This window comes from Cetorhinus maximus, chromosome 5 (assembly GCF_964194155.1).
Source record: "Cetorhinus maximus chromosome 5, sCetMax3.hap1.1, whole genome shotgun sequence".
Taxonomy (NCBI): Eukaryota; Metazoa; Chordata; class Chondrichthyes; order Lamniformes; family Cetorhinidae; genus Cetorhinus; species Cetorhinus maximus.
The window spans coordinates 57,816,323-57,844,273 of NC_135883.1; the positions used below are offsets into that span (position 1 = coordinate 57,816,323).

Genomic DNA, 27,951 nt, shown 5'->3' on the forward strand with positions numbered 1-27,951 from the left:
TCCATGAGTTGGGTGTTTATGTGGAAATCTAAAGAAAAAGGTTACCCCATAGTATGTTCACATGCCGTACTTTACTGATTTTCTTGTTCAAAATGTGCCTCACAAAATTATGAAGCTGATACTTCTAGTGCACAGGGTACAAGGTAATAGGGTTAAAGCTTGACCTACATAAAGGAAATCATAGGCCAGAGTTTTACGTCTCGTGGGCGGGCGCGCGCCCAACCCAAATGGACGTGGAATAGCACAAGATGACGTCGGGCGAGTGTCCTGACATCATTCCGCACGTGAGCAACCTTCAGGTTGGTGGGTGCCCGTGGGTGTCGGAGCTGTGCCTGCCAACAATTAAAGGGCCATTAATAAGGTATTTGACCCCAATTTTACGTTACCCATACGATTTCATGCTCGCCGGGCAGGCGGGCAGCCCACTTTTAATGAAGTCTCATCCAAGGGTGGGATAAATAGGGTCTGCAGCATTGCCATTGTGAGTAGTGAGGAGGTTAGAAGATAGTTTGCTGCTTGTCGCTTATTTGAACTTGATAGCTTCATCTCTGTTCTGAGCTTCAGTCTTAGCATTTCTAGTCTTTATTTCAGGACTCATTGGTGTATGCAAGACACCAGAGGATTTCGGCAGTGTGGACCCTTCCAGGCACCAGACAACTTTCTGTTACCCTGGTAATGGGGATTGTGCTCTCCACTGGTGGCACCTCCTCTGAGGAGGCAGAGAGGGGCAGAAGGGAGAGGAGGCCAGGTCTCCCTGTGCAGCTTCCAGGGGAGGAAGAGGCACAGGCAAAATGGGCTCAGGGCCAGCAGGTAGTCCAAGGCAGAAGGGGAAGCAGACGGTGCCACTATCCTGCTGCCAGGGTTTACAGGCAGCGATGCAGCTACCTCAAATGTCTGAGGTGCAGTGCTGAAGGAGGCTTTGCCTCTCCAGGGAGACTGTGATCTCCATTTGTCACATGATTGGGCCTGAGATCAGCTCCGACTGTGTGGGTGGACACCCCATGCCAGTGGCTCTGAAAGTCACAGTGGCCCTCAACTTCTATGCTTCTGGCTCTTCCAGGGGTCAGTGAGGGATCTTGGTGGAGTGTCCCAATCAGCTGTCCACGGTTGTGTCAAACTGGTGACTGCTACTCTGTTCAGGCGGTTAATGACATTTATTCACTACGGTACGGACGAGGCCAGCTAGGCAGAGTGAGCCAGAGGGTTTGTAGCGATTGCTGGGTTCCCCCACGCCCAGGGTGCCATCGACTGCACAGATGTGGCCATCAAGGCGCCCGCAGGTCAGCTGAGTGCCTTTGTCAACAGGAAGGGATTCCACTCCATGAACGTACAGATAGTGTGTGACCACAGTATTCTGGTAGCGCCCATGATGCTTACATCCTCAGACACTCACAGGTGCCAAGGCTGTTCACTGTTCCAGCCTGACTGGATGGATAGCCGCTGGGTGACAAGGATTATCCATTGAAAAAGTGGCATATGACACCTCTCTGCCACCCAAGAACAAAGGCAAAGCAGCATCATGCCTCCACAAGGGTGGTGGTAGAGAGGACCATAGGTCTTCTCAAGGTGTGCTTCCAATGTCTGGACCTTTCAGGGGGAGCACCCCCGGAGCAGGTGTCACTGATACTGGTTGCATGCTGAGCTCACCACAATCTGGCTCTGGCAAGGGAGGACACACTGGAGGAAGATGATCTTGAGACAGCTCCACAGGCCACAGAGGATGAATCCAGTGGTGAGTCAGAAGAGGAGCATAGCGTGGAGAATGCTGAGGGCATGGAGGCAGACCTCTGGATCCTTCAGGGATGCAGGGACACCAGGGATGCCTTGATCCAATGATCCTTCAACTAGGCTGCCAAAGATCTGCTTCCATCTCATGCCAGAGGTGCCACCTCCGTCCAGGATGTCTGAAATGACCCTTTCATTTGAACCAAAGTCCACTCAGTGACTGTGCAATAAAGTTTCGAGCCACTCACATCCAGCATGAGGTACTCGCATACTCTGCACCTACTAAACAAGTGAAGCGTACTCAGGCCATTGAGGCAAAAGCAAAATTTATATCATGTTGGCACTTACATCAAATGAACATAACAATATATGGTGTTTATGGTCACACTAGTAAACATATTAACAAAACATGGCAGAACAGAAGATCACCCATGAACAGCCCCTCCTGTGCTCATGGTGCCTTAAACTTACATTTGTGAGTGCTGTGTCTTGTTGCCAACACCCTCTTTCGCTGGCAGCGGCATTGGAAACAGCCTGCTGACTCTGCTGTCCTGTTGGCCTTGATGACCTTGGCGTTCGTCCTCTGGCTAGTGGAGCCGTCTGGGAGGGAGCGGCCAGTGCCATGGATGGCATCTCCCCAGTCATCACAGCCTCATCAGATGCCACGGTCACTGGCAGAGGGGTTGAGGAGCTGCTCCTATCATCTAGAGTGCCCTGAGAGGAGCCCGCAGAGATGACAAGCAGATCGAGGTCGTGCGCAAAGTGAGGTCGCTCTGGACCTCCTTGCTCGCCATTGATGGATGGGCAACTGGATGGGATAGTGGGTGCCTCATCCATCTCACACACTGGCACTGACCACCTGAGGTCAGAGCCTGTGCGAGGGCTTGCAGGTCCGAGCGCAACCCCAGGAACCCATGATTCTGTCCCTGGAGTTGCCTCTCCATGAGAGTCGCCATTCTCTCAATGGAGGAGGCAGTGTGCTCGGTGATGAGGGTCAATGCAGTGATCATGCCCTGCATGGATTCCTCTCCAGCAGAGACCATGGCACACATACCCTCATGGATCTCCACCTGATCCTCCCACACATTCTACTGGACATCCAGCGTCTGCCGCCTATGACTCCAGAGGCTCATCATCAGCCTTCGACTGAGCATTGTCCTGGTCTCCAGCAGTCCTCTGACTGGGCACTCTCTGGCTCTGCCTGCTCTTCAAGCGAGTGTGAAGTGCCCTCACCAATGTGCACTGACATTCTAGCCAAAGATCTAATGCCCACCGAGGTGCTGGTATCTGTGCTGGTGCTTGGTTCAGAGAGGGAGCGTGACATAGGTGCATCAAAAGCACAGTGGTCCTCTGGCATCAAGGGTGGCTCTTCAGGGTCCTGCATTCATGGGCGAGCTGCCAATTCTAGGGGAGAACAATGACATGTCATTAGATAATATCATCACACTGTCACTGTGCGTGCCTGGCGCCCTGGTGAGACAATGGAGATCTGCATCATAGTGCCATCATCTTTCAAGATCAATGAGGACTCCAGGTTTGAGGCTCCCATTAATGATGAGACTACACAAGAATGTTTGCACAGTCCGACACTCTCAACTCTGTGCATTACACTCTTACCTTCGCCAGAGCCCCCTGCCTCTCCGAGGTGGGTGGCGGCACTCCAGGTCCAAGGCATCCATCTCGTACCTCGTCAAAATAAGGAGCTTTGGGGTGCCTCCGCCTGTCTTAGTTCTTTCGTTGGTATTATGGCTTCTCTTCTCTTGAAATGACAGAGGAGCATTTATTAGTCCACTTTCTACCTGCAGCGCCATTGCAGCCTGGCAAACCCCCCCTTTCTGGGACACCTTGCAGAGCACATTTGAGTCATGGCCCTCAACCCGCAAGGCACTCAGGCCAAGCAGCCAGGGCTCGCCCCCTTGGCCGGTGTCAGTGACAGTTGGCAGTCAGACTCTAACACCTCTGAGCTCCACGGTGGGGAGGGGGTGGGAGGGGGTGGGGGGGGGGGGGGGGGGGGGGGACGGCCAGCCCTTAACACCTCTCCACACTGATCCATGCCAACTTGGTACTCACCCCTGCTGAGCGCAGCAGATTGTTGAACCTTTTGCGGCACTGCACCCATGTGCGCCGCACAACGCCGTGGCCGCTGACCTCGGCTGCAAGCACCTCCCAGGCTTTTTTGGCCAGGTGTGGTGGCCGCCTCCTGCCATCCCTGGGTACTAGAGTGTCCTGCCTGACACCGACCTCCCCCATAAGGAACGTGAGGCACTCGTCCGAGAAACGATGGTCCGAGTGTCCACCCGACTTGCTCTCCCGCCTGACGTCTCCAGCCACTTGTGAGGCCATTGTTCGAATGAAATGGTTTCCTGGACAGACTCCAAAGATTCTCCCCTGGCAGCCTTCAGGGAACTGCCTCTGCCGGTTTTAAAGTGACCGCCGGATCGCCAGTGGACCCAGCGCCCGACAGGCTCCCATCCACGCCCGGCCCTTCCCGACCATTGAGAAGAAGCGTTTCACACTGGGTGGATATTAATTGGCCACCCAGCATGAAGCTGCATTTACAACGGCGGCCGCGCCCAGGAGCAGATTCCACATCTGCTTCTGCTCCCGCCGACTTGGCGCGGACGCCGAGCGTGAAATTCAAGCCATGGGATAGTTAGGATAGAAAACTACCGAAAAATCCACTGTCAAGCTTTAGCTGTGCTTTGGTACAACATTTAGAACATCTGGTGTGAAATAGGAAAATCAGTTTAACAATACAGAAGTCAGTATTAATGGGTGGGATTCTCCAGTCCTGCCAGGGCTGGCATTGTCGTGGGCAAGACCGGAAATTTTGGAGAGCAGACAAAAGCATATATCTGTTACGAGAATATATACTGTATGATGGAGGCACAGATTTTAGATTTGGTTGTTAGGATTCTGTGGATCAAAGTGAAGGAAGCGGGTGTCAGTTTAATGCAATTTAAGAAGCATCAAAAGATATATGTAAAGGATTCTGGCTAGTTTGGAGATATATCTGGTTTAAATTATCACTATTCTGGTAAGTCTCTAGAAATGAAAATTGTCTTATCTTTTCTGATTAAAATTAAACGGCTAAAAGTTTATTTCCTCCCTTTTTTTTTGGAAGTGGGAATCATGATTTGCAGCCAGTCCCAATGAGACAGGGAGCACGCAAACCTTGTGCTGCTTCCTCATGTGCATAATTGGAGTGTTCAGCCAAGAGGGGCCCATGCTGCTGTCTGGACAACAGGAGGCCTATCATGGCTGGGAGCTTGCATGTATTCCAACCAGCTTTCAACTCTTAAAGCCAGCCTGCTACTCTTAAAGCATATACTATAGAACTCATTATTAGAACTTAGGAAGCAGTTGCTGATGACCAATTGTCTGCAATTTAAACAAAGAAAATGGAGCACAAGGGCAGGGAGAGGGCTCCAATTTTAGCTGCAGCACTGGAGACCATGAGGAGGAGGGGTGCCAGGAGGCCCTCAAGGAACACCCTCCAAAGGGAATGGGAGTAATTGGCCAAGGAGGTAGAAAGGACAGATTTTGGCCCAAGGACCTGGCTGTAGTGCTGGAAGACATTTACTGCCCTCATGTGGGTGGTCAAGGTTTTTTTTCCAGCAGATTTTGTCAAGTTTTACTTGGAGTTGGTGTCCTTGGTCACCGCCTTTGTCCCCTCCGACACAGCGTGCTTGGCCAGTTCCCCGGGCAGCAGCAGGCATACAGCGGACTGGATCTCCTGGGAGCGGTTGGTCTGGTGCTTGTTGTAATGGGCCAGGTGGGCAGCCTCACCCGTGATGCGCTCAAAATGTCGTTCACGAATGAGTTCATGAGGCTCATGGCCCAGGAGGAGATGCCAGTGTCCAGGTGAACCTGCTTCATCACTTTGTAGATGTAGATAGAGTAACTCTCCTCCCTGGCTCTTTTCCGTTTCTTGCCGCTCGTCGTTAGGGCCTTCTTAATGATTTCCTTGGCACCCTTCTTGCCAGCTCCTGCTTTCTTATCCTCTGCCATGATGACTTTAACCTTCGGAATACAAAATAGTGAATGCATCGTCACATGATACCTTCTACCTACCACACCACATCCTGTTCAATGCACCACATCCCCAACACTCACTCATCATTCTTAGCACTCAGAACTACAATCCAGATACTCCAGTTCACCCCCACACCTTGCATTGCTGCCTGCCTCACACCCACCTCCCACTGCCTCCACACAGCCCTTTCAGCTATTCAACTATGGCAGGCATATCATCCAAAAAAAATGCAGCAGAATTATAGACTTTCTGCCCTCTTGCAGGGCATGGTCACCCAAAATGGAAGTGAGCAGAGCAGAACCAATGGGGTACCAGTATGCCTGCAGCCTTAGTAGCATTACGGAGGAAATGGTACTATACATCATGGAGCCAGCTGTGACAGAACCCATAGAATCTGGCATTGCTGAGAGCATTCAGGATGACGATATGTTCTTGCCAATGCCCCTTTGCAACTTTCTTCCTCACTTTCTTCCTGCTATGTGGCACAAAGTGCAAGCTGCAAATTGTGTGACTGTGGACCTCTTGCTTTACGCCCCAACTCAGTACCCCCATTCCCCTCACCTCAACCCACCCTTCTGATTTTCTACTTTCAGTTAGCAAAGAACAGCTGCAGCTCAGCCACATCAGCCCCAGAAGGAAGGGCGAGAGCAGCAGCACAGCACTGATGAAGAAGCACTGTCACTTGATCTGACAATCGTAGCCATCAGCACAGACACTGACACTGCACAAACTTTAGAGGTTAGTTTACAGTCAGGTCTCAACAGAGGTAGCTGCAGAGAGTGTAGATGTATTGGTTATAATCTTCCAAAATTCTTTAAATTCTGGAAGGGTTCCAGTGGTTTGGAAAATTGCTAATGTAACACCTTTATTCAAGAAAGGAGGGAGACAGAAACAAGGAAACCACAGGCCAGTTAGCCTAACATCTGTCATAGGGAAATTGCTAGAATTTATTATCAAGGAGGATAACTTAGAAAATAAATTGATCAACATAGGTTTGTAAAAGGGAAGTCGTGTTTAACTAATTTATTTGAGTTTTTGAGGAAGTAAAAAGCAAGGTGGATAAAGGGGAACCTGTAGATGTGGTACACCTGGATTTCCAGAAAGCATTTGGTCAGATGCCACATCAAAGGTTACTTCAAAGATAAGATTACATAGTGTAGGGGGTAACATATTAGGATGAATAAAGGATTGGTTAGCTAACAAGAAGCAGAGAGTGGGGATAAATGACTCTTTTTCAGGTTGGCAAGCTATAACAAGTGGAGTGCCACAGGGATCAGTGCTGGGCCTCAATTATTTACAATCTACATCATGATTTAGATTAAAAGACCAAATGTGTAGTTGCTAAATTTGCCGATGACACCAAGATAGTAAGAAAATGAGTTGTCAAGTGGAGGTAGTGAGTCTGTAAAGGGATGTAGACAGGTTAAATGAGTGGACAAGATGTTTGGCAGATGGAGTATAAAGTGGGAAAATGTGAACTTGTCTGCTTTTTCAGGAAGAATAGGAAAGTAGTATATTATTTAAATGGAGAAAGATTGCAGAACTCAGTGGTACTGAGGGGTCTGGATATCCTGGTACATGAATCACAAAAAGTTAGTATGCAGGTACAGCAAGATATTAGGAAGGCAAATGGAATGTTGGCAAGGGGAATGGAATATGAAAGTAGGGAAGTTTTACTGTAGCTGTACAGAGCATTGCTGAGACCACATCTGGAATACTGTGTACAGTTTTGGTCTCCTTATTTGCATTCGAAGCAGTTCAGAGAAGGTTCACTCGACTCATTCCTGGAATGAGCGGCTTATCTTATGAAGAAAGGTTGAACAGATTGAGCCTAGACCCACTGGAGTTTAGAAGAATGAGATGTGATCATATTGAGATATAAGATCCTGAGGGGAGGAAAGTCAATGGTTATGGAGGAAGTGGAGTCGAGAGCACAACTAGATCAACCATAATCTTATTGAATGGTGGAGCAGACTCAAAGTGCTGAATGGTTTACTCCTGTTGCTAAATCCTATGTTCCTATCAGCATCTTGTGAAACACTGGGCACGAGCGGGCTGCAGCAGGCCAAGGGGAAGGGATAGCTCATGTGCCAGCTCACCAGAGGATCAGATTACAGACAAATTCTGCTACAGTGGGGACACAGATTACAACTTCAAAGGGGCGATATACAGGGGAACACTGACGATGCTGCGCACCAAGATATTTGGTGCAGTAGCAGTCTTTCCAAACAGCCTCCTGTTACTGTTGAACACGGAGGAGTCTGGCTGCAGTGTGGCAGAGGGCTTCTCACTGAGCTGGAGCCCATCATTTCAAACATGGGAGTGGTGGTTAATTCCATGACTGCACCTGCAGACCTGACCATTTTGCAACATTTGGCAGTTACTGTCTCAGCCACCCAAGGTCTCAGTTATGCAGTGGAAACTCAGAGGGAGGTCATGTCACGCAGGCTCAGACTTGTTCCATCATGGCTGCAGATCTCAGTGCTCCAAGGGACATACAGGCTCTCATAGAAGTCCAGCAATCTGTCCTGCAACAGATTACTAAGATTGGTGAACTGCCTCCCCACGGGAGTGGCAGTGGCACCGTGAAGCACAAACCCCTGCTGCCCTTTCTCAGGATGACAACATATGTGCTTTATGTGCTCCCAACTCTGCCATTGCGCCAGTGCCAGTGCCATTGTCTCCTAGTGAGCCAGCCCAGATGGCTGCCATCCATGTCACGGTGCTGCAACCTAAAGCATCATCAAGGCTGTGAGCTTCTTGCAGGAAAGGATTGTGACCACCTCATTGTTGAATCTGAGTCACCTCAGTCATTGCTCCTGGCTGAAGTGCAGCATGAGCAGTACTTTCCAAAAATGTGTGGTGGGTAGGGCCTTCTGCATGTGGAGAGCCCTTCTCCATCTTTGAGGACCTTCCGTTCACTGCAACCTCTGCTCCATTTCTTGGCTGTGCTGCTGACCCACACCCTAATGCCACTCTTGGAGGCTTGGGGTAGAATTTTACGATGGCGGGATTTTACCATTCCGCTGAAGTCAGTGGGTTTTTGAATGGCTCGCCACATTTTATGGCCCTGCCCCGCTGCAAAGAGGCCATAAAATTCCACCCTTGGTGTGGACAGATCTTCTGCCATCCCTGATTAGATGCACCAGAGCACCAACAGACCTGCATTAACAAACCACAGGACTTCCATAAACTTTGTTGCAGCAGAGGTCAGAAGGACCTCACCTTTTAAATAACACTAATGAGGTGGGGGGGTGGGGTGGGGGCCTCTCATTCAACTAAACACATGCTTAGCTGTCAGCGATTTTAATAAGTATGAACATGTATGGTCCAAGTTATGAAACCATACATCATATCAGCCAGATAAGCTGACTGATGTCATGATCCAACTTCTCCTGAGTCTTCAGCACAGTAAGGTGCAGCATGCCCTTCCCAGCATGAGGCCAGAAGCACAGCACACCCAATTTTCTGCCTTTGGGGCTTCTGTAGCACGGCAACAGTGTTGCTAGCGAGCCTAACTTCACAGCCAAAATATTTCCCATATTCCACTGAGAATGAACTCTATGGGCCAGATTTCTGCTGACGAGGCAGGGGGAAATTTCCCAAATTGCTGGACCCAACTCGGTAAAAATCACACGATTTCCACTCTGGGGAGGGTGCAGAATGGAGTTGGGCCCGCCAAACCCGAATGCAGAGCATGGCGGCCGCAGGGGCGGGCATGCTGGTTAGAAGTCCGCCTTGGTTCCCAGGGACTTCATCCCAGTCATTTCAAAAGTTGTTAGGTCCCCTAGCCCTCACCTCTTACAACTCCTCAGCCCCCACCTACCCCTCCCCATGGCCCCTCATACCCTCATGCCAATTCCATGCAAAATTATGCCCCCAACCAATCCTATGGTCCTGCATAGCCTCCATGTCAACTCATGCTCCCCAATCAACCCCCACATAGCCACCTGCATAGCCACTCACACAGTATCTACCATGGGCAGACCTCAGGAGCCACATGGAAATGAAAAAACTGAACTCTTAACAATTTAATATAGCTCTTACACATATACACTTGATATTCAAAGAACATTCATGGCCTGAATTTTTCATTTGTCAGGCGCAATCGATTGGCGGGCCCAGAAGCGGATGGAAAATGCAGCTCCAGCCGCAATCGGCCCTGACCATGAAACGGAGCTGAGAAGCGCTCAATGCTGCTGGGGTGGGGGCGGGAAGAGGGTGGGTGCTGACCTAACTGAGGGTGTGGGTGAGCACTTCGAGAGAGCTCCCTGAAGGCAGACAGCTGCCCCAGGGAACTACAGACCTCCACTGAAAAAAGGAAACGACAAAAATGCTGCAAAATATGTCCATGCAGCACAATCAAGCACCTGAAAGCATACCTCATTAAAAAAAAAGTCCCCAGATATCTCATTTTATTTACCCACGGAGATTTCATCCTGCCCTGGATTGAGGTTTGAGCAAAAGTGTGAATGTCTCCTGGTAGAATGGCCCATCTGCCAACCGTAAATGTGGACGGGCCATGTAAAATTGCTGTTACTTGCATCATTAATGGGCTTAATTGCCGGCGGGCACGCTTCCAACTGCCGCTTGCGCCCGCTGAGCAAAACGTCACCCGAGTGTGCAATGACGTTGGGACACATGCCTGATGTCATCCCGCGGTATTTCATGCCCGCCTGCAAGATGTAAAATTCTGGCCCTTAAAATCCACCGAAGCTTTTCAGTCTCTCCAAGTGGTTATTAATCTATTATAAAACAAATAAACTTCTATTCAGATCCCACATCAAATACAACTAATCCTTTAATAGCATCTTTATACTGTCAATCAGGCTGTGAACTCAGAACCGCCTGATCATTTTGAAACTCAGCAAAGCATTCATGATGACATAATAATAGCTTTTGGGGAAATGTCAACAAAGAATTCTATTGAAACTGCTTGACCAGATGCTACTGTTTTTTGCTAATCTGCAGCAGATGGTCTGTCATTTAATGCAGTCCTGCAGAGGGTTTTTGTTTAATTCTCAGTGACAGCTTCAGCCTCTTTTTAAAGTTTAAAGAGCAGAGCATTTAAAAATCTTCAGATCATGACAATTATACAAACCTTATCTGTCCTTCAAGAGTATTTATGTCTGCTCCATCAATTCATGATGCCCACCCTGCGGGTTTAATGTCCTTGAAACAGCCAAAATGGGGTCTGTTTGAACTCAGCGCTAAGTTCAAATGGTCCTGCTGAATTTGGATTTCCCGCCTATGAAACCATGCCCCACCACCTTCCCCCTGTTGCCAAAAATTGACTCCGTCAGAAATGGGGGCAGGACTTCCACATCCGGGTCCCACCCACCATTTTTAAATATCTGCAGAGTCTTCCCAACTGCACAAAAATCCGGCCCATAGTATTGCAACACTGTCATCTCCTGATGTGGTAGCGTATGATACTTCAGGTGAAATGACAATAGTTTCAGGATTGATAGATTCAGAGCGAGTCATCCGATATTACTTAGGAAGTATTCTTCAAATGTATAAATAAGATTACTTCTAGCATTTCTCTGGAGAACAACTCTCAGGAACAGTTAGTAGTTCGCAGACCTCAATGGTTATCCTTTTTGTAAGTATTTAGATGCATAAATCTGCTTGTATTTTGTTGATAATAATGAAGCCAGCAGGTAAATTTACCTCTGGTATCTGAACCTACATAATTTGGAGTAATCTACTTGATTGATCTAATACTTGTTGGTCTCGGCACACTGCCATTCAGTGTGTATCAAACCAGTTAGATCAACATGCAAGCACACAAACAGAACCTTTTCTTCAAAACCCATTGTAACATTCTCAACTACACACAACTTCTAGCATTATTTAAATTGGGTCCCTTAGGCTTTCCTGCAAGACATTTTTAAGAGCTGTTGACAAGAGGTCTAACTGACAGGAAGATAACACCAGCAAATGAATTACAGGAGATTATAAATTTTTTTTAAAACTTGCTGAATTTTTATCTTTCAGTCTTTGAGTCTGAAAATTAGATTGCCAGAGCTAATGAAAATTCAGTGAAGTTGTTTTATAGGACAAGATTTGTTGTCACTGTGCAAGTGTGTTTATAGCTACTTTCAGTTAGCAACTTACATAATTTCTACTCATTGTTAGCTCCTTCTACAATCCAAATCACTTATGGTTCTCCCACAAACCGTTAAACCTCATAAAATGCTTTGCAATGTGTCTCCTTAGAGTGACGCACTGTATGGCTTCCAGCAAAAGTAGGCTAAGAAAGACTTGCATTTATATAGCGGCTTTCATGACCACATGGTGGCCCAAGGTGCTTTGCAACTGAGGAAGCATTTTCGAAATGTAGTCATATTGCAATGTAAGAAATGTGGCAACCAATTTGTACACAGCAAGCTCCCATAAGCAGGAACGTGATAATGACCGGGTAATCTGTTTTTCTGATGTTGATTTCAGGATAGATATTGGTCAGGATGCCTCCCCTGCTCTTCTTCAAAATAGTGTCACAGGTTCTTTAACATCTACCTGAGAAAGCAGATGGGGCTTCAGTTCAATTCAATTCATCTGAAAGACAGCATCTCTGATACTGATTGTGAAGACACTGATCCACGTTTTCCTGTTCAGTTGTTTTTTGATAGTTAGAAAATGTAAGCATTCTAATTACTGATTCATGTGAGGTAGCCAAGAGTGCAGAGTTTGGCAAGTGGAACCTAATCAGTTCCGGCCCCGGTGGAGCAAAATACCATGATTGCTTCCATTTCAATTGAACTGCATTCTGATAGAAGCTGGAAAGCAGCAACTCCCAGCATTGAACATTCCTGTCCTTGCACCCCAGCTGACTTCATTGGCCTGCTATGGGGGGGATGGTGAAGGTTCTCCACAAACCTAACTGGGAAATCCAAGAATCAACAGGCACCTTGCAGAAATTTGGGACCCAGATTACTAATTTTACAAGGGAGGTGAATGTGGTTTTCTTTTAATTTAGCAATTTTTAAAACATGTTTTTAATGTTATTACCATCACTTTTAGTTGTGTATATATGTACTGCTAACCCGAGAGGGAAGGGGAAAATGCTGAAAGAATTGCTTGAGCAATCTAATTAGTTTTGCTTTGTGGTACTTGCTGCTTCTATATAGCTGGATTTCAAGGAAATTCCATTAATATGATTGGTTGGTCTTGTGTTGCTTGCTCGTTGATTAGTGGAAATGGAAATGGAAATGGCAAGCCAGACATCTGCAACTCACCAGTCTTCTGAATGCAGTGTTTAATTGTGTCACATTTAGTTAATTCGAGATTTAAACTAGTGTTTGGGTTAACTGGTTTGAGCCACTCAATCTCTTGAGATGTGATGTCCTCAGATGTTACCATACCCAAGAATTTATAACAGATGTAATGCTGCAGAACATTGAAATTCCAGGCCAAAGATTTTATGTACATTCCCTTGAGAAAACAATTTTCCAAGCAATAATATTCAGTGGCATGGCACCTATTTTTCAGCTGCAAAACAGGTGCCCAAGCATCCCATATGGTGGGTGGGTGGGATGTCTGTTCATTATGTGCTGGAAAAAAGAGACATCTAGAGTCCGTATCTGAAACTGACATTTCAGATTTGCAAATTGAGGTCTTATCAACTGTTTGAAGCTCCTTTGCAAAATTGAGCTGTCCTGGACATCATGTATGTGCAGCCTAACTAGCAATCCTTAAAGGGACTGCTGGAGGCTGCCACCGAAAAGGTAAGTTTTTAAAAAGATACCTGCCCTCCCCCCACCCCACCCCACCCCAGGTCAATTTCTCCGCTCTCCCAATTGCCCCTCTGCTGATTGTCCCCTCCCTCACAACCACCTCCTCCCTCCTTCGATCACTCCTCACTTCATGCCCGTGCCCTACCTTCTCATTGTTTCCTAATTCACCCAGCACCTATGTGAAATTGAAATCCTCTTCACTGACAATCTGCCTGGAAATGGCAAGCCAGGCATCTGCAACTCACCAGTCTCATGTAAATGGGATCTGATGCCTAATATCAGGAGTGCCTTGGACCTTCCTGTTCTGACACAATATGGTGCAACCAGTTTCTCGGCTTATGTGTCGAGTGCTCTGTGGTGTAACTTCACTGTCCTTACATTCACAGTGTGTTTCTCCTTAGCGTTTTATGGTAAATATAATAACTTTCCTTCTTCTTCTTCTCAACAGTAACTTGCACTAATTATAAAAAGACCCCGCCACCTGTACCACCACGAACCACATCCAAACCAGTGATTTCAGTGACAGCCCAGAGCAGTACAGAATCAACTCAGGATGCATATCATGAGAACCGGGGTCAGAGGAGTTCCCCATGGCCCCAAGAAGGCAGGATCATTTATAACTCGATGGACAGCCTGGACAGTACAAAGGCAGTGAATATTGCACTGGAGTCAGCAGCTGCCCAGCATCATGTTATCAATAACATAAAAAGCAGCACGGTTTTAACCAGAGACAAGGCCATCTTAACCTTAGATGTGACAAAGGCAGAACAGTACCTAAAGAATCAGCGATCCTCCATTGGAATTCAGGTAACCTGTCATTAACATCTCCTATCTGTGGCAAATTGGACACATAACTACTGTAAATAGCACTGAATGAGTCACACAGATTAGTTGCTATTCAAATGTATGCCAGCATGTACTGTAACCTGCATCATAGAAAAACCAGTGGCACAGATTAAGAAAAAAGAAATTCAATGTGTTAGCTGAAGGGAATAAAAGTTAATCTAAAATCATATCTCAATCATCTCAACCATCAAATAGATTAAAATAGGAATCTTAAGTCAGTTTTTTTACAAGTAATTGTTCAGACAGTAATTATTAATTAGTGTATTTTATATAAAGCTTTTGGAACTTTTCCTGTCTTTCACTATCATTAATTTCTTTTTCATCCACTAATTAATTCATCCAAATCCTTTGCTGTTGTCCCACTGAGAAAGTTTTCCTCTCTAATGTCATGCAAGATCAGTAGTGAATAAGCACAAGGCACCTACTCCATGTTGACTCTTATTCATGATTATCCCCTCCTTCCAGATGAGTTGATATCTGCCTTACATGTGCTCAGCCCATTGACAAGATGGTCAAGGATTGGAACATGGGGAGTCATAAGAATTACCCTGTATTCTAGTACAGAATGTGGAAAGACCAGCAGAGATTTTGCCAGGTCTGTGCCCATCTGCACTGGGTGTAGCACATACCAGATAACTGGGTGAGTGAGTGCACATTTCTATGGAGGAGCTTGACCGATTTTCCTCCATTTAGATGAATGGGTGCAGATCCTCTGCCAACTCAGTGGGCAAAGCAACCCTTAAAACACATGAGCATGCTGCAGAATATGTGATAGTATGATCATAGTCAGCCAATAGTATTAGTAAAAAGACAGACTTGCTGTACTAGATGCTGCTATCACTGTTGAGAACAATTTGGATAATTCATTAGCTGTTACTTGTCATGGTGTGATGTTTTATTTATAAAACAAGTGTATTTCTATTCTATTATTATTAACTTATGGCTTTACATAATAGCAGCTCCACAGGGAGAGAAGAAAAATTGGACATTCGTCACCTTGGGCTGATTTTATGTACCTCTTAATTTGGACCAGATTTGGTGAAAAGCCAGGGAGCAGGTCAAGAGCCTTCTCTCTGTCCAGCAATTGCTAAAGCACAGATTGAGCAGCCAGTAATATCAGAGTTTCTCATTTCTTCTGTTGCTGGCTCACCCATTGGTTGGGATTGTCACCTGAAGTGACGTAATCATTTTCAGATGCTAAAATGTCAAAACATGTTGGAAGTTAAATTTATTTTTCAGGCGGTTGGTTTGTCAAATTCTTGAGTCTTCATAAAAAAGACAAATAAAAGTGTGAAAGTAGTTTTCCAGTTTCTAGTTTGAAGTGAATTTCCATTACTAGTCGTACATAGGGTTACTGTACTATCTATCATTTTCCTGCATAGAATCCTAACTGTCAAAGCTTGAATTGCTGATAGAGTGTGTTCTGACTTGAAAGCACATTAGAGATGGGAACAGTGTGATACTGAAGTGAGAATGTATGATGTCAAAGTGAGGAGACGGTGCATTAAATCCAAGCAAATTGTGTCACATGGGTTTGTCAAAAAAGCTCAGCAGTTTCTGAGTTTGTTCAAAATAGATCAACAGAGGAGGAGTCAGAAATAAAGATGTTGGACTGGAAATGAGCTAATTTCAGTGAAATGAAAGTGGACCTCAGCTAAATTGTTTAGATAAAAAGGCAAATGAACAGCATACAATGGACACAAAGAAAAATAAAGATGGATAAAGTTAAATACATGCTAACTAGGATTATAGAGGATGCATCAAAAGTTCAAAATCTGTGGATAACTTGAAAGGTTGAACAGCAATTAGTTTAAAAAGAAATAATAATAATACAAAAAAATCAATGAGGAGTATTCAAACTAGAGAAAGAAAGCAAAAAGGCTGATTGAAAAGGCAAAGATGGTAAATGAAAGATGATTGACAACCAACATAAAGGGAAATATCCTAATTCTTTTTTAAGCTAAAGAGCTGAGAGGGGGGACATCTGATATTTGAGAGTTTCAAGTTGAAAGGTCACCAGGCCCAGCTAGGATGAATTTCAGAATACTCCAGGGGAGGGATTAACAGAGACACTATTCATTATTCTCCAATATTCTTCAGAAGCGAGATTAATGTCATCGGATTGGATGGCCATAATGTTATAAACCATACTCAAGGCAAGGGAAAGCAATAAGTCAAAAATTATAGACCAGTTAGATTATCTGATTTGTAGATAAGTCTCATGGATCCATATTAGTGGGTGAAATTAGTGAACCATCGGACATGCATGAGCTAATTAAAAACTGTAAGCATGCATTTGCGAAGAGAAGGTTTTGATTGATTTTTTTTTGAGGAAACCACGTTGCATACATGAAGCGGATGTGGTGGATATTGTATCCCTGGACCTTTAGAAGGCATTTAAAAGGTTCCAGATAAGAGGCATATTATAACAATGAAGGCACATGGTGATAAGACAAGGGGGCCCAAACCCTGACAATATAACTGCTCTTTGTGCTTATATTCCATATGTGCTTGTTTTCCCTGTTTTAATTTTGTTGGTTTGAAGGTTTGGAAATGGTTGCTTGTCATGCTGGGGGATTAATCCTAAATTGGAACACCAAAATATGTTACCATCAACTGCATGAAATATATGTAAACTAAATTGGAATATGGATGCAACCCTTATATGTGGCCTTCCCAAGAGTCCATGGCATTTTTCTTTATTAATTCATGAGATGTGGCCATCATTGACAAGCCAAACAGATATTGCCCATCCTAGTTGCCCTAGGAAAGGTGAGGAGCCATTTTTTGAACCACTGCGGTCCATGTGGATGATACAATGTTCTCAGTGGTTTTGATGCAACTGAGTGGCTTGCTAGATCATTTCAGAGGGAAGTTAAGAGCCATAGGTGCGTGCTATGAAGTCTACTAAGACAAAAGTTAGACTTAAAGCTGCCTGGATGGAGAGGAGATAGGCAACAAAGAGTTGGGGCAATTGGAAGTTGTTTGGATTATGAGTAGTGCATCTGGGATTTGTGATGGGGCTTACTTAATTAAACAGAAAAGAGGATAAGTTGGACAGGCGTAGAAGAGAAATGATAATACAGTTTGCTGATAAATTTGGAGGCTTGGGAAACCCTAAGGAAGAATCAGTGGCAAGGGGGCATAGATTGGAGTTTATTACTAGATGTTTGAAGGCAAAGTTAGGTTTGTTTATTTGACACTGAAAGTTATTAGAACATGGAATGTTTTACCATCATGGCTATTGAAGCAGAGTTGATAAGATCATTAAGACTGGAATTGGATAGTAATAGAAAAGGAAGAATGTAAGGAAGTTCAGGGAATTGGGATGAGAGTAGATAGCACCATTTAATGAGCTAATACTGACAAGCATGATGGGCTGAATGATCTCTCTCTGTGCTGTAATCATTCCAATTCTATGAATTTTGCAATCTGACTGTGTTTATTGGGCCAGGTGGATGCTGTGGAGACAGCAACAGACTCGGATACAGACAGCAGAGGCCTTCGGGAGTACCACTCGGTGGGAGTACAGGTTGAAGATGAAAAACGGTAATTCAAGCAAGAAATGAGTGTTCCTGCAAATTAAGCAATCTAATTTTTACTTAAACAAACAACATGGTAAACATCTGGGAAAAATACTCAGTTGCTAAGGAGAATTAGCAAGGAAATGTAAATGGGAACTAGTTAATTCCCAGTTGTGTTTCATTACAGCATTAATACAGCCTCATGCTGATTGGGAAAGGTTCTCAATTAAGAAGTTATGGTCAGTGCTTTTTTTTCAGGGGTTATTTGCAGCACTGAGTCAAACTCAATTACATCACCAAAGCAGATGTTGCACACAGGATGCACTCGAGACAAATGGAAGAAATAGAAGAAGAATGGCAAGTGAGGCTGAACCAGACTGTTCAGGACCTAGCCATCCTATTTTCCCCTAAACTAAGCTTCTGACTCCATGTCCACTCCGTTACCAAGACTGACTACTTCCATCTCTGTAACATTGCCCATCTCCACCCCTACCTCAGGTTACCTACAGCCTGAATCCCTCATCCATACCTTTGTTACCTCTAAACTCAGCTATTCAAATGGTTTCCTGGCCAGCCTCCCACCTTGCACCCTCCATAAACTTGAGATCATTCAAAACTCTGCCTGTATCTTGACTCACACCAGTTCCATTTGCCCTTTGTTCACTAATTTACATTAGGCTCCCAGTGCAGCAACACCTCAATTTTAAAATTCTCGTCCTTGTTTCAATGGCCTCCCCACTCCCATTCTCTGTAACCTCCTCCATTCCTACAGCCCTTTGAGTTCTTTGCACTTTTCCGGTGCATATGTGGCCTTTAGCATATCCCCTATTTTAATTGCTCCAGCACTGGTGACCTTACCTTCAACTGCCTCAGTCCTAAGCTCTGGAATTCCCCCCCTCCCCCAAGCATCTCCACCACTTTGCCTCTCTTCCCACCTTTAGATTACTCCTTTAAAACTACCTCTTTGATCAAGCTTTTGTTCACCTGCCTAATACCTCTTTATGTGGCTCAGTGTCAAACCTTGTTTGATAATGTGTCTATGATGCTTCTCGGGACATTTTATAACCTTAAGGGTGCCATCTAAATGCAAGTTGATGTCGTTTAAAAAATAATTTTCATTATGTCATTGAAAAGATCTTTACGGGTGGAAAGTGTTTTGAAACATTTAATGGATTTTACGACTGATTCAAGACACCACTATATAATTGCCCTCAGGACACCCAGATACTATTTGGATAAAGAATGAAAAAGTAACATGGCAACCATTGTTAACATTAAAAAAAAACTCAATAATCTATGGATTGTCAAGAAGAGGGAATGATGTGGAATCCATCACACTTGCTTCAAAGCAGCAACGCTTGAATAATTTATGTGAGGAATTACAGTTATTCTGTTTATCAGCTGGTGGCACTAAAGCAATTCTGAATGAAAAATGATAACTGGTTCACTCCCATGTTGACAACATGGGAAATAAAATAAATGCAGTAAATTTGTAATGTTAGATATTATTCAAAATGACAATGAAACTTGACACCAAGGACATTTTAACCTGTTGAAGACTGAAAAACTCTTTCAGGCTTTCAAAATGCAATATTTATTTCTCATTCATACGGCAAACTGATTCTAATTGTATTGCATGTACGCGGGTTTCTCATGTTAAGCATTAGAAGTGGAACTGAAGAAACGCCACAGTAGTAAAAGCTATCATTTCGTCACATGATCTGCAAAACATTGAGCCAGTTTTTTCAAAGCAATGTCGGGACCCCAGCACCCGTATGAATTCCGGGGCCTGACCCCGTGATATGTGGCGATGCTATTTCTAAATGTAAATGGGTTGTTTGGGCAGGAGGCGATTTCTCAATTAGTGGCATTGAGTGTCTCCAGGAGGCAGGAGCTGCCTGCCTGGTGCCAGCAACACAAAAAGGCGGCAATAAAGTGGCCATGCAAACACAAGAAAAGTTACAGCATTGGACCCAGTGCAAATTGACCCATCAAAATTCAATCTTCCAAAAAACAAAGTTAATTTTCTGATGCCCCCACTATGAACCCGACAGCTGGCACTGACAGCGCACCAGACTATTCGGGTTCACTGAAATAAAGGTTAAAAGTATTTCCCATACAGGACCCATAACAAGCTCCTTAAGGAGCTTAATGGGCCATTAATTGGAGGCAAGCAGGTTTCCCCATTCCTTTCCCTCCATTAGCCCTTTAAAAATTCCAAACTGTCCCACAGGCATCGGGATCCTGAGACCATGTCCAGGACCACAATTTTCAAATCATGCCTGCACTGGATCCTAACTCCTCTGGCTTTTGAAAATCTGGTGCCTTGCACTCTTACCACTGTAGTCTTCAAAGCTTAAATAGTAATTACGTGAATGAAGTGGAAAATTCTAACCTAATTGTAATAAGGTGCAGAACTCTAACATAAGGAGTAGAATTTTCAAATCCAGTAGATAGTTTATGCTAAATCATGTGCTAGCAGACTAAACTCATTTCCTCTATTTATTTAGTAGCTTGTACATTCTTTCTGTTTTCCAGGCGTGGGCGATTTAAGCGTTCAAATAGTGTGACAGCCAGTGTGCAGGCTGACCTTGAACTAGAAGGATTTCCTAGTCCAGTTGCCACTGAGGACAAGGCACTTCAGTTTGGTTCCTCATTCCAGCGCCACTCTGAGCCCAGCACCCCTACCCAATACACTGCACTCAGAACTGTGCGCACACAGGGTCCGCTGGGCTATAGAGAGGATTACCGAACACCCATTGACACATCCAATTTCCCACCACCGGATCCATGGCTGGAATCTACCCATCAACCTGTGGAAGCTGGCCGAATGTCCCCTTGTCGAAGGGATGGGCAATGGTTCATGAAGCTGTTGCATGCAGAAACAAAGAGGATGGAAGGATGGTGTAAGCAGATGGAGAGAGAAGCAGAGGAGAATGATCTGTCGGAAGAAAGTAAGAATACTAGCTTTTGTTTTCTTCTCAAGTATCTGTGTAACATTCCATGACATAAATCTCAAGCTGGGTCAGGATATGCATTTTAAAATTCTGCAGTTCTAGCACATTGAGGATGGATAGGGAAATAAGATAGAGAAAATTGGAGGTGGTACTACTTGAAAACTCTATTGTATATAAAAGTCACCATATTTCCTTAATTTATGCACTGTGTTATCCTCAAAAATTCAATTAATCAACCGCACTCTTCTCTTCGCAATTCCCTAACTAGCCCATGCCCTTGCAAGAGTTCACTAATTTTATCTAGCACTATAGACTTGAGAAGTTCATCTACAAACCAGGTGTAACCAATATTCACCACCATTCAATCCCATGACAGAATCCCTAATTCTGAAGATTATTGGAGAACATCGATTAGTGCCTCTGCTATCTCCTCCTCTGCAGTGTTCTGAAATTCATCCTATCTGATCTGGTGGCTTTTCTATTTTCGTCTCAATAACTTGTTAAATACATTACCCATTTGAGTATTTATTTTTGATAATGGCTCCTCTGCCTTTTGCTCCCTTTCTGTATGCTGTATTATTTAACAATTTTTTAAAAATTCATTGTTGCTGTAACCTTTCTCAATTTACAAACAGATCTCCAGCTTTGACACATTGCCTTTCATCCTAGTAGTTATGTATTTAACCTGCACCTTATCCATTTTGTGTTTAAATTCTTTTCACTGGCCAGTGTTCATCCTCTTAAACAATTAATTTAGGCTTTAGGTCCCTTACATAGTGCAAATATGTTAAAGTAATTCAAACAAAATCTCTTTGCATTAAGCTAAAGAATGGCAAGGAATTGGTCACATTCCTGAGGCTATATATAAATCTTGAAATAGTGGGAAGGGAGAACTGTAAAAGATATTACTTTTCCAAAAATGCTGAGATACAGAAATATTATTGGTAGGAAAGAGAGAGCTTTCTTTTTGCCAAGTGTTTCCTCAGTCTATAGCAAGGGCCGTAACTTCTGAGCTCCAGGGCAGTGTAACTGGGGGGGTACCCCAAAGATGGACTGGGGAACCCCTCCCCCCACCCCAGAAGTTCCCAGGTAAGGTTTGCACAGCAATTACCTGGGAAGTGCAAGCTTCCTGGGAGCCATCAGAAAATGCGATTTAAATCGCAAACTTCAGTTTGTGTTACCCAGAAACAGTTCAAACAGTTATAATTAATACCACTCCTAGCTTCTAGGTAACTATTGTACAGACCTACTTTGATACCCCCCACAGAAATCCTCCACTCGCATCCCCCCCTCCCCTTGCGGGACTTCACCCGACACCCCCCACTCCAAGGCCCGACCTGACCCACCCCAGCCCCTAAGCCTGGCCCAGTCCCTACACCACCCCCCCCTCCCCCACCCCACCAGATCCTACCCACTTACCTTATAATCTTATCCTTGTCAAAGACCCTTAAACCTGACTGGGCCTTTAAACTTATCTGGTTTATGGCAGCTAGTGCCTTAAAAAAGGGGGCATGACTTTTTTACCTTCAACTCTATAGCCTGCGACGCTAGGCCCCGGGAGCGCAGTGCACTGCCCAGGTCACGCTCGGCCTGAGTTGGAAGGTCGGGCGAGGTAGGATCGCCTGGATTTCAAATTAAGAACTTTAGAGTAGAGTGGCAATCCAACTCAATTGCCACTCCATCGGAAGTTACCACCCATTAATATGCTGCTGTTGTAATAAGGAATTATATCCTTGTCTTGGGTTTAGATAATGGAGAGGGGAAAATAAGTATCCTAACAGAGAGGGAACCTTAGATTAACAGTGACCACAACATAGTTAAATTCTTCATAAGAACTGAAAAAGAGAAAAAGTTAGTTTTGTATCTAGATGTCTAAAATTAAAAAACAAGGAAGTAATTTTGAAATTTATAAGACCTTATCAGCAGCTGGAGTATTGTGTGCCATATCACTATAGGAAAGGTATAAAAGCATTGTCATGTTATCAGGGATGAGGATTTGCTGTTCTGAAGAGACACTTGAGATGTTAGGACATTTTTTCACTAGAACTGACTTGGTGACCTCACTGACGTCTAAAGATAATGAAAGGTTATGCTAAGTTAAGTAATATTGGTGTGTTTCCATCAGTCAGGGAGACACTAACGGATGGTACAAATTTAAGACGATCATGAGAAGACTTAAAGAGAAGTTTGGAAGAAAATCTTTATACTGTGACTTACAATCCCAGTAGAGACCAATAAGTTTTGAAAATATATATAATGTTCCCAGTGACCAATTCAAAAGATCGGTCGATAAGATTTCATGTTTTAAGATTTTTACTGTAACAAACACACTAAAATTAACAATGACTAACATTTCTTAATAGACAACAAATATATTAAAGTACAGAAAAGGCGTTCCATATTAATTTCTTAATACAACCAAAAACCTCACATTTATACGTTACACCACACTCTCAAAAGAAATGTAGTCTTGTGTTTAACGTTCCAAGCTCCTCCCTCTTTAACAGGATCCCTTCTCCCTGCTCCACCAGAGTGAATCTTCCAGTGTTCTTGTAAAACAAATTCCTCTTCACTCCATCTTCTGAGCATATTCAAGTGGACTTCTAGTAGCACTGTACCATCTGATGATTCCGTGGTCTTTAATTCTCCACAAACTTCTTTTCTTTGTCCTCACCAGCACTCTGCTTGGTGATTAACCTGAAAACTGTCCTTTTTCCCTGCCCGGCATTGCAGAACCTGTTGTGGGTCCCCGTATCTCCCTGGTTGACTGTCTCTGAGAGTCTGTCCACAACAAGAACAGCTATCTCCTCTTTTGTGTCAGTGTCAAAGCTTGTACCTTACTTTCAGCAAGCTTCAAACAGGGCCCCTGTCCCATGGCAATTAGGTCACATGGGTTTGTCTCCAGGCAGATTTCGTAGGAGGCCACATCCCCTACTACTCCTTGAATTAGAGGAGATAGTTTAAAGCATAACCACTATATAAAGTTTTGCATTCGTACATGACCAAGAAGAATGTAAAATTGTCTGCTGCAAAATTGGTGTTGCAGAGTTTATAAAGCCTTTGAAAAGGCAATTAGATAGGTGCTTGAGAAGATATAATTATTAATGGATATTGGGAGCAAGAAGGAGATTGGGGTTAAGCTAGGTGGCTCATATGATAGATACCAGCACAGACCTGATGGCCCAGTTGGCCTCTTTCTCTCCTGTAACATCCAATTATTCTAAATTCTTGCATTATATGGCAGTGGTCATTAATATAATGTACGCAGAAAACTATTTGGAGTATAATAATGGCCCAGTGTCATAATTAAAAGTACTCAATGAACTATATTCCTCGTATTTAAATCAAAACTTAAAGGGACAGTGCCAACTGGTATGAAGAGATCAATAGAAAATCTGCAGGAAGATCAGTCACAATGGCATTGAATTAGAAGATGTTGGTAATAACCAGATTACTTTAATGAATTAGCAGTACTCTGTGATTTATATGATTTCATCATGTTATTTTTTCAGAATAAACTTGTGTAAGAAAATAAGTTTTACAGATGAATGCATGATTTAAATCTGAATGTTCTGCATATTTGTGTGACTAATTTAACCTGATTAGTCTGTAATTAAGAAATCCTTGCAGCTGTTTGTAGCGGGATTATTGCTCAACATACTGCTAACAGAGAAGCACAGGCGTGGAAATGAGTTAAATACTGCTCTATCAGACATACCTACAGTTTTGTGAAGTCTGTTTTTTAAATAACATTTATTATTCCTTTGTCCTTAGTTTCCTACCTGACACGCTAGTTGTCAATGTGTAAGAAATAATAGAACAAATTTTAAATTAATTTCCAGCATAACTTGTGTCACAGCCGCTAGACAACATTTGCTACGCCTTTTTAAGTGGTTTGTTTTAGCTGAGAACTGGCAGGAATTTACCTAAAACCTCACCTGAGATTAGCTACAGAAGAATCAACAAGACTTTACAGAGATGAGTATCAACAAGTTCAAAAACCAACATGGGTTCACAAGCATTTTATACATTGTAGTTGTCAGTTAAGATCCTATTTTCTCAAAGATTGAAATAAGATATTAATTATAACACTGGGACATTATTATACTCCAAATAGTTTTCTGCGTATTATGAAGCATGAAATTAAGGTGATTTTCTGACGGAGCATTGAAAAATCACTAATTCTCCATCTCACAAGCTAAGAAAAAAAGAATTTAAACCTAACTGAAAAGGGTGTTCAGTGGCTTAATATGTTGTCTTTTATCTTATCCTCAGCTTTAGGGAAAATTCGGAGTGCAGTGGGCAGCGCACAGCTTCTTATGTCTCAGAAATTCCAACAGTTTTACTGGCTTTGTCAGCAGAATCTAGTAAGTACTTTTTCTTGTCTTATCCACATGTCAAAATTTACAATTCTGTCTGCACTTGCAAAGTCTGAACATCAGGCTGTTCTTGTATCAAATTTCCATTTCAAATTGTTTGCAGTGAAAGCTTATATATTGTGCATTTTGTCACAAGCCAAGGTTTGATTACGGTATTTTAGGGTCTATAGTTATACCAGATTCACCATCCCATGACCAAACTAATTCACTGTGTTAGCAGGCTCTATATATTAAATATAGGGAATTATTTCCTGCCTCTAGACATGACACTGAAGTCACGTTAGAGGTAGCTAGAAGATTGATCCTGTTCTTGGATCAGGATCATAAGGCAGCATATATTTCACTCCCATGTGCCCTGGTTTATCTGTATTTTAATGATGTCTGTATTTCTCCTTGAAATTTTATCAATTCCACATACAACATTAAGTAATCAGTTCCAGAAATTTCAGCTGTGCGCATGAAAATAACAAATGATTCACCAATGAATACAACCAATGTTTATTTAATAAAAACAGATTGAGTATTTGACCTTGGATCAATATCACTACTCTGTACTTGAATTTGTATATGACTAACACCAGTTATTGTCATCAGAAACACAAGTGGGCTCATTACTTGGGGTGTCATATTACTCATCATCCAACGACTGCACCACTAATGTCGATACAAGACAGTCCAGGAATACACTAATGGAACATTTCCTTCAGAATATTTCTCCGTTTTGTGTTAAGTTCTTCTTCTTCTTCTTCTTCTTCTTCTTCTTCTTCAACATAAACGTACTAATCAGACATAAGGATTGGTGAAACAATAATGTGGCTTCTTTATTTGAAGATAAGAGTAGTACTGTTAACTGGGAGACTCTATATGCACATCTGACCTCAACTGCTGCTGATTGCAGGGTGACTACAAGTCATGGGACTAATACATCGCATCCTGTCCAGGTAGTAATGATTGACAGCTGTTTAAGATACGCCTCCTTAAAGGTATAGGCACGTTATATCACAACACCTTGAATCTCACATAAGCAACCAGGTGGCGCAAGATCAACATGTATTTAACTTAAGATTTTCCAACATGATTTATACTTTCAGGCTGACTACTGTAAATGGTTACATTACTGTCGTATCAATAGCAATAGATCCGAATATAAATTATAAAAACAAAAAAATGCAGATTATGTAATCAACACCTTTTATTGCCCAATCACGCACCAGGGCAAACCTCGAGAACTCTTCTTCACTGACTGCAACAACTTTACCCGCAGTCTTTAGAAAATTCATCTGAAGAGTCTTTTTCACTGGATTCAGACACTAATTGAGGTATCTTTAGCAGTTTCTTTGTAAGCCCAACCTTTAAATCTTTTGCAGTTATTCAAAGTATAGACTCTATAGCAAGAACAATGAATTTGCTACTTGGCTGCAGCACCTTAATGCCCCTTGCAATGAATGTTTCCAGATCTTCAGATATCCTATAAACAAAAAGATACTGCAGATGCTGAATGTCTGAAAATGTCAGTCACCTTTCTTCTGCTTCTCCACAGTTGATGCCTGACATTCTCAGTATTTCCAGCTTCTTCTTTTACAGACACCCTATTTCTCACAGCTTTCCGCCAATATTGTTGAATATCCTCCCAACTGTTACATCTTATGGCCAAAACAAGCTGTTAAACCTCTAAATATCCCAGCTGTTGTGTTTGTTCACTGTATAACACTGCCAAGGTAATGGCTTTTCACTGAATCTGTTGCTAAGTACACCACACCCCCTCAATCCATGACTGCATCAGCTCTTCACTTGTCTGACCTTTTGAATTTTACCCCATATTATCAGATAATCTTTTTGCCTGTAGTGGAACCTTTTGTCTGAAAACAACTTCAACTTATGACATCAACCGTATAACTGACAGTAAGTGGACCAACTTCACTGCATTAACATTAACATCAACTGTTCTCTTTGATGATGGTGCCCAGTTTTATTGTCTGTTGCATCAAAGCTCAAAGAGCTTGGTCTGCATTTCCAGTGATCCGAAAACCTTGCAAAGTTCTCCTGATAGTGAGTTGGCATTGTCTGACCTGCTGCTACATAGTATTTTAAACCCACCGCCCCACCCCCCGCCGCCCCAGCCAAGTTTCATTTCCATGAAGTATCATCACAGGTTGCAAGTGGATTAGGGGGAGGGAAGGTCGCTGACTGCTCTTCCTGTTATTCTTCTTATTGGCACCCAATCCAGCCATTCTTTTTGTAATTCAGGCCACTCGGCCTTGTACAACTTCAAGCTTTACTTGTGGAAAAACTCGTGTGAATTTGAAATAAAAACTGGAAATGTTGGTAAAACTCAGCAGATCTGGCAGCACCTGTGGAGAGAGAAACATAGTCCAACGTTAACTCTGTTTCTCTCTCCACATAAGCTATCAGACCTGCTGAGTTTTATCAGCATTTTCTGTTTTTATTTCAGATTTCCAGCATCTGAAGTATTTTGCTTTTACCCTCATGTGAATTTGTTCTTGCTCCCTTCCGCAGTCCTGGGTGTTGAACTCTTTCACAATGAACCTTTATGCTGCTGCTCAGTGACTTTCTCAGCAGCCTCTATCACCTTAAACAATAAAATGCAGTTTGGAGTCATCAGCAATATTATATAAGTGCTGTACCTCCATATTATTTGTTAATGGTATGATAAGAACAGACCTGCAGAACTCTACCAGTTCCTTCTCTCCAACCATAAACTGCCTGTTACCTCTTGGCAAACAG

At 43.4% G+C, this 27,951-nt stretch overlaps 1 protein-coding gene across 1 annotated transcript in view; it reads left to right on the plus strand.

Annotated features, from left to right (window-relative positions):
- dlgap2a (discs, large (Drosophila) homolog-associated protein 2a) overlaps positions 1–27,951 on the plus strand; it is a 168,369-nt gene that overhangs the window by 124,833 nt on the left and 15,585 nt on the right. The window contains exons 6-9 of the mRNA XM_078541892.1: positions 13,949–14,307; positions 17,801–17,895; positions 20,409–20,824; positions 25,103–25,194. Coding sequence (XP_078398018.1) covers positions 13,949–14,307; positions 17,801–17,895; positions 20,409–20,824; positions 25,103–25,194 — 962 coding nt within the window. The remainder of the gene's footprint in view (positions 1–13,948; positions 14,308–17,800; positions 17,896–20,408; positions 20,825–25,102; positions 25,195–27,951) is intronic.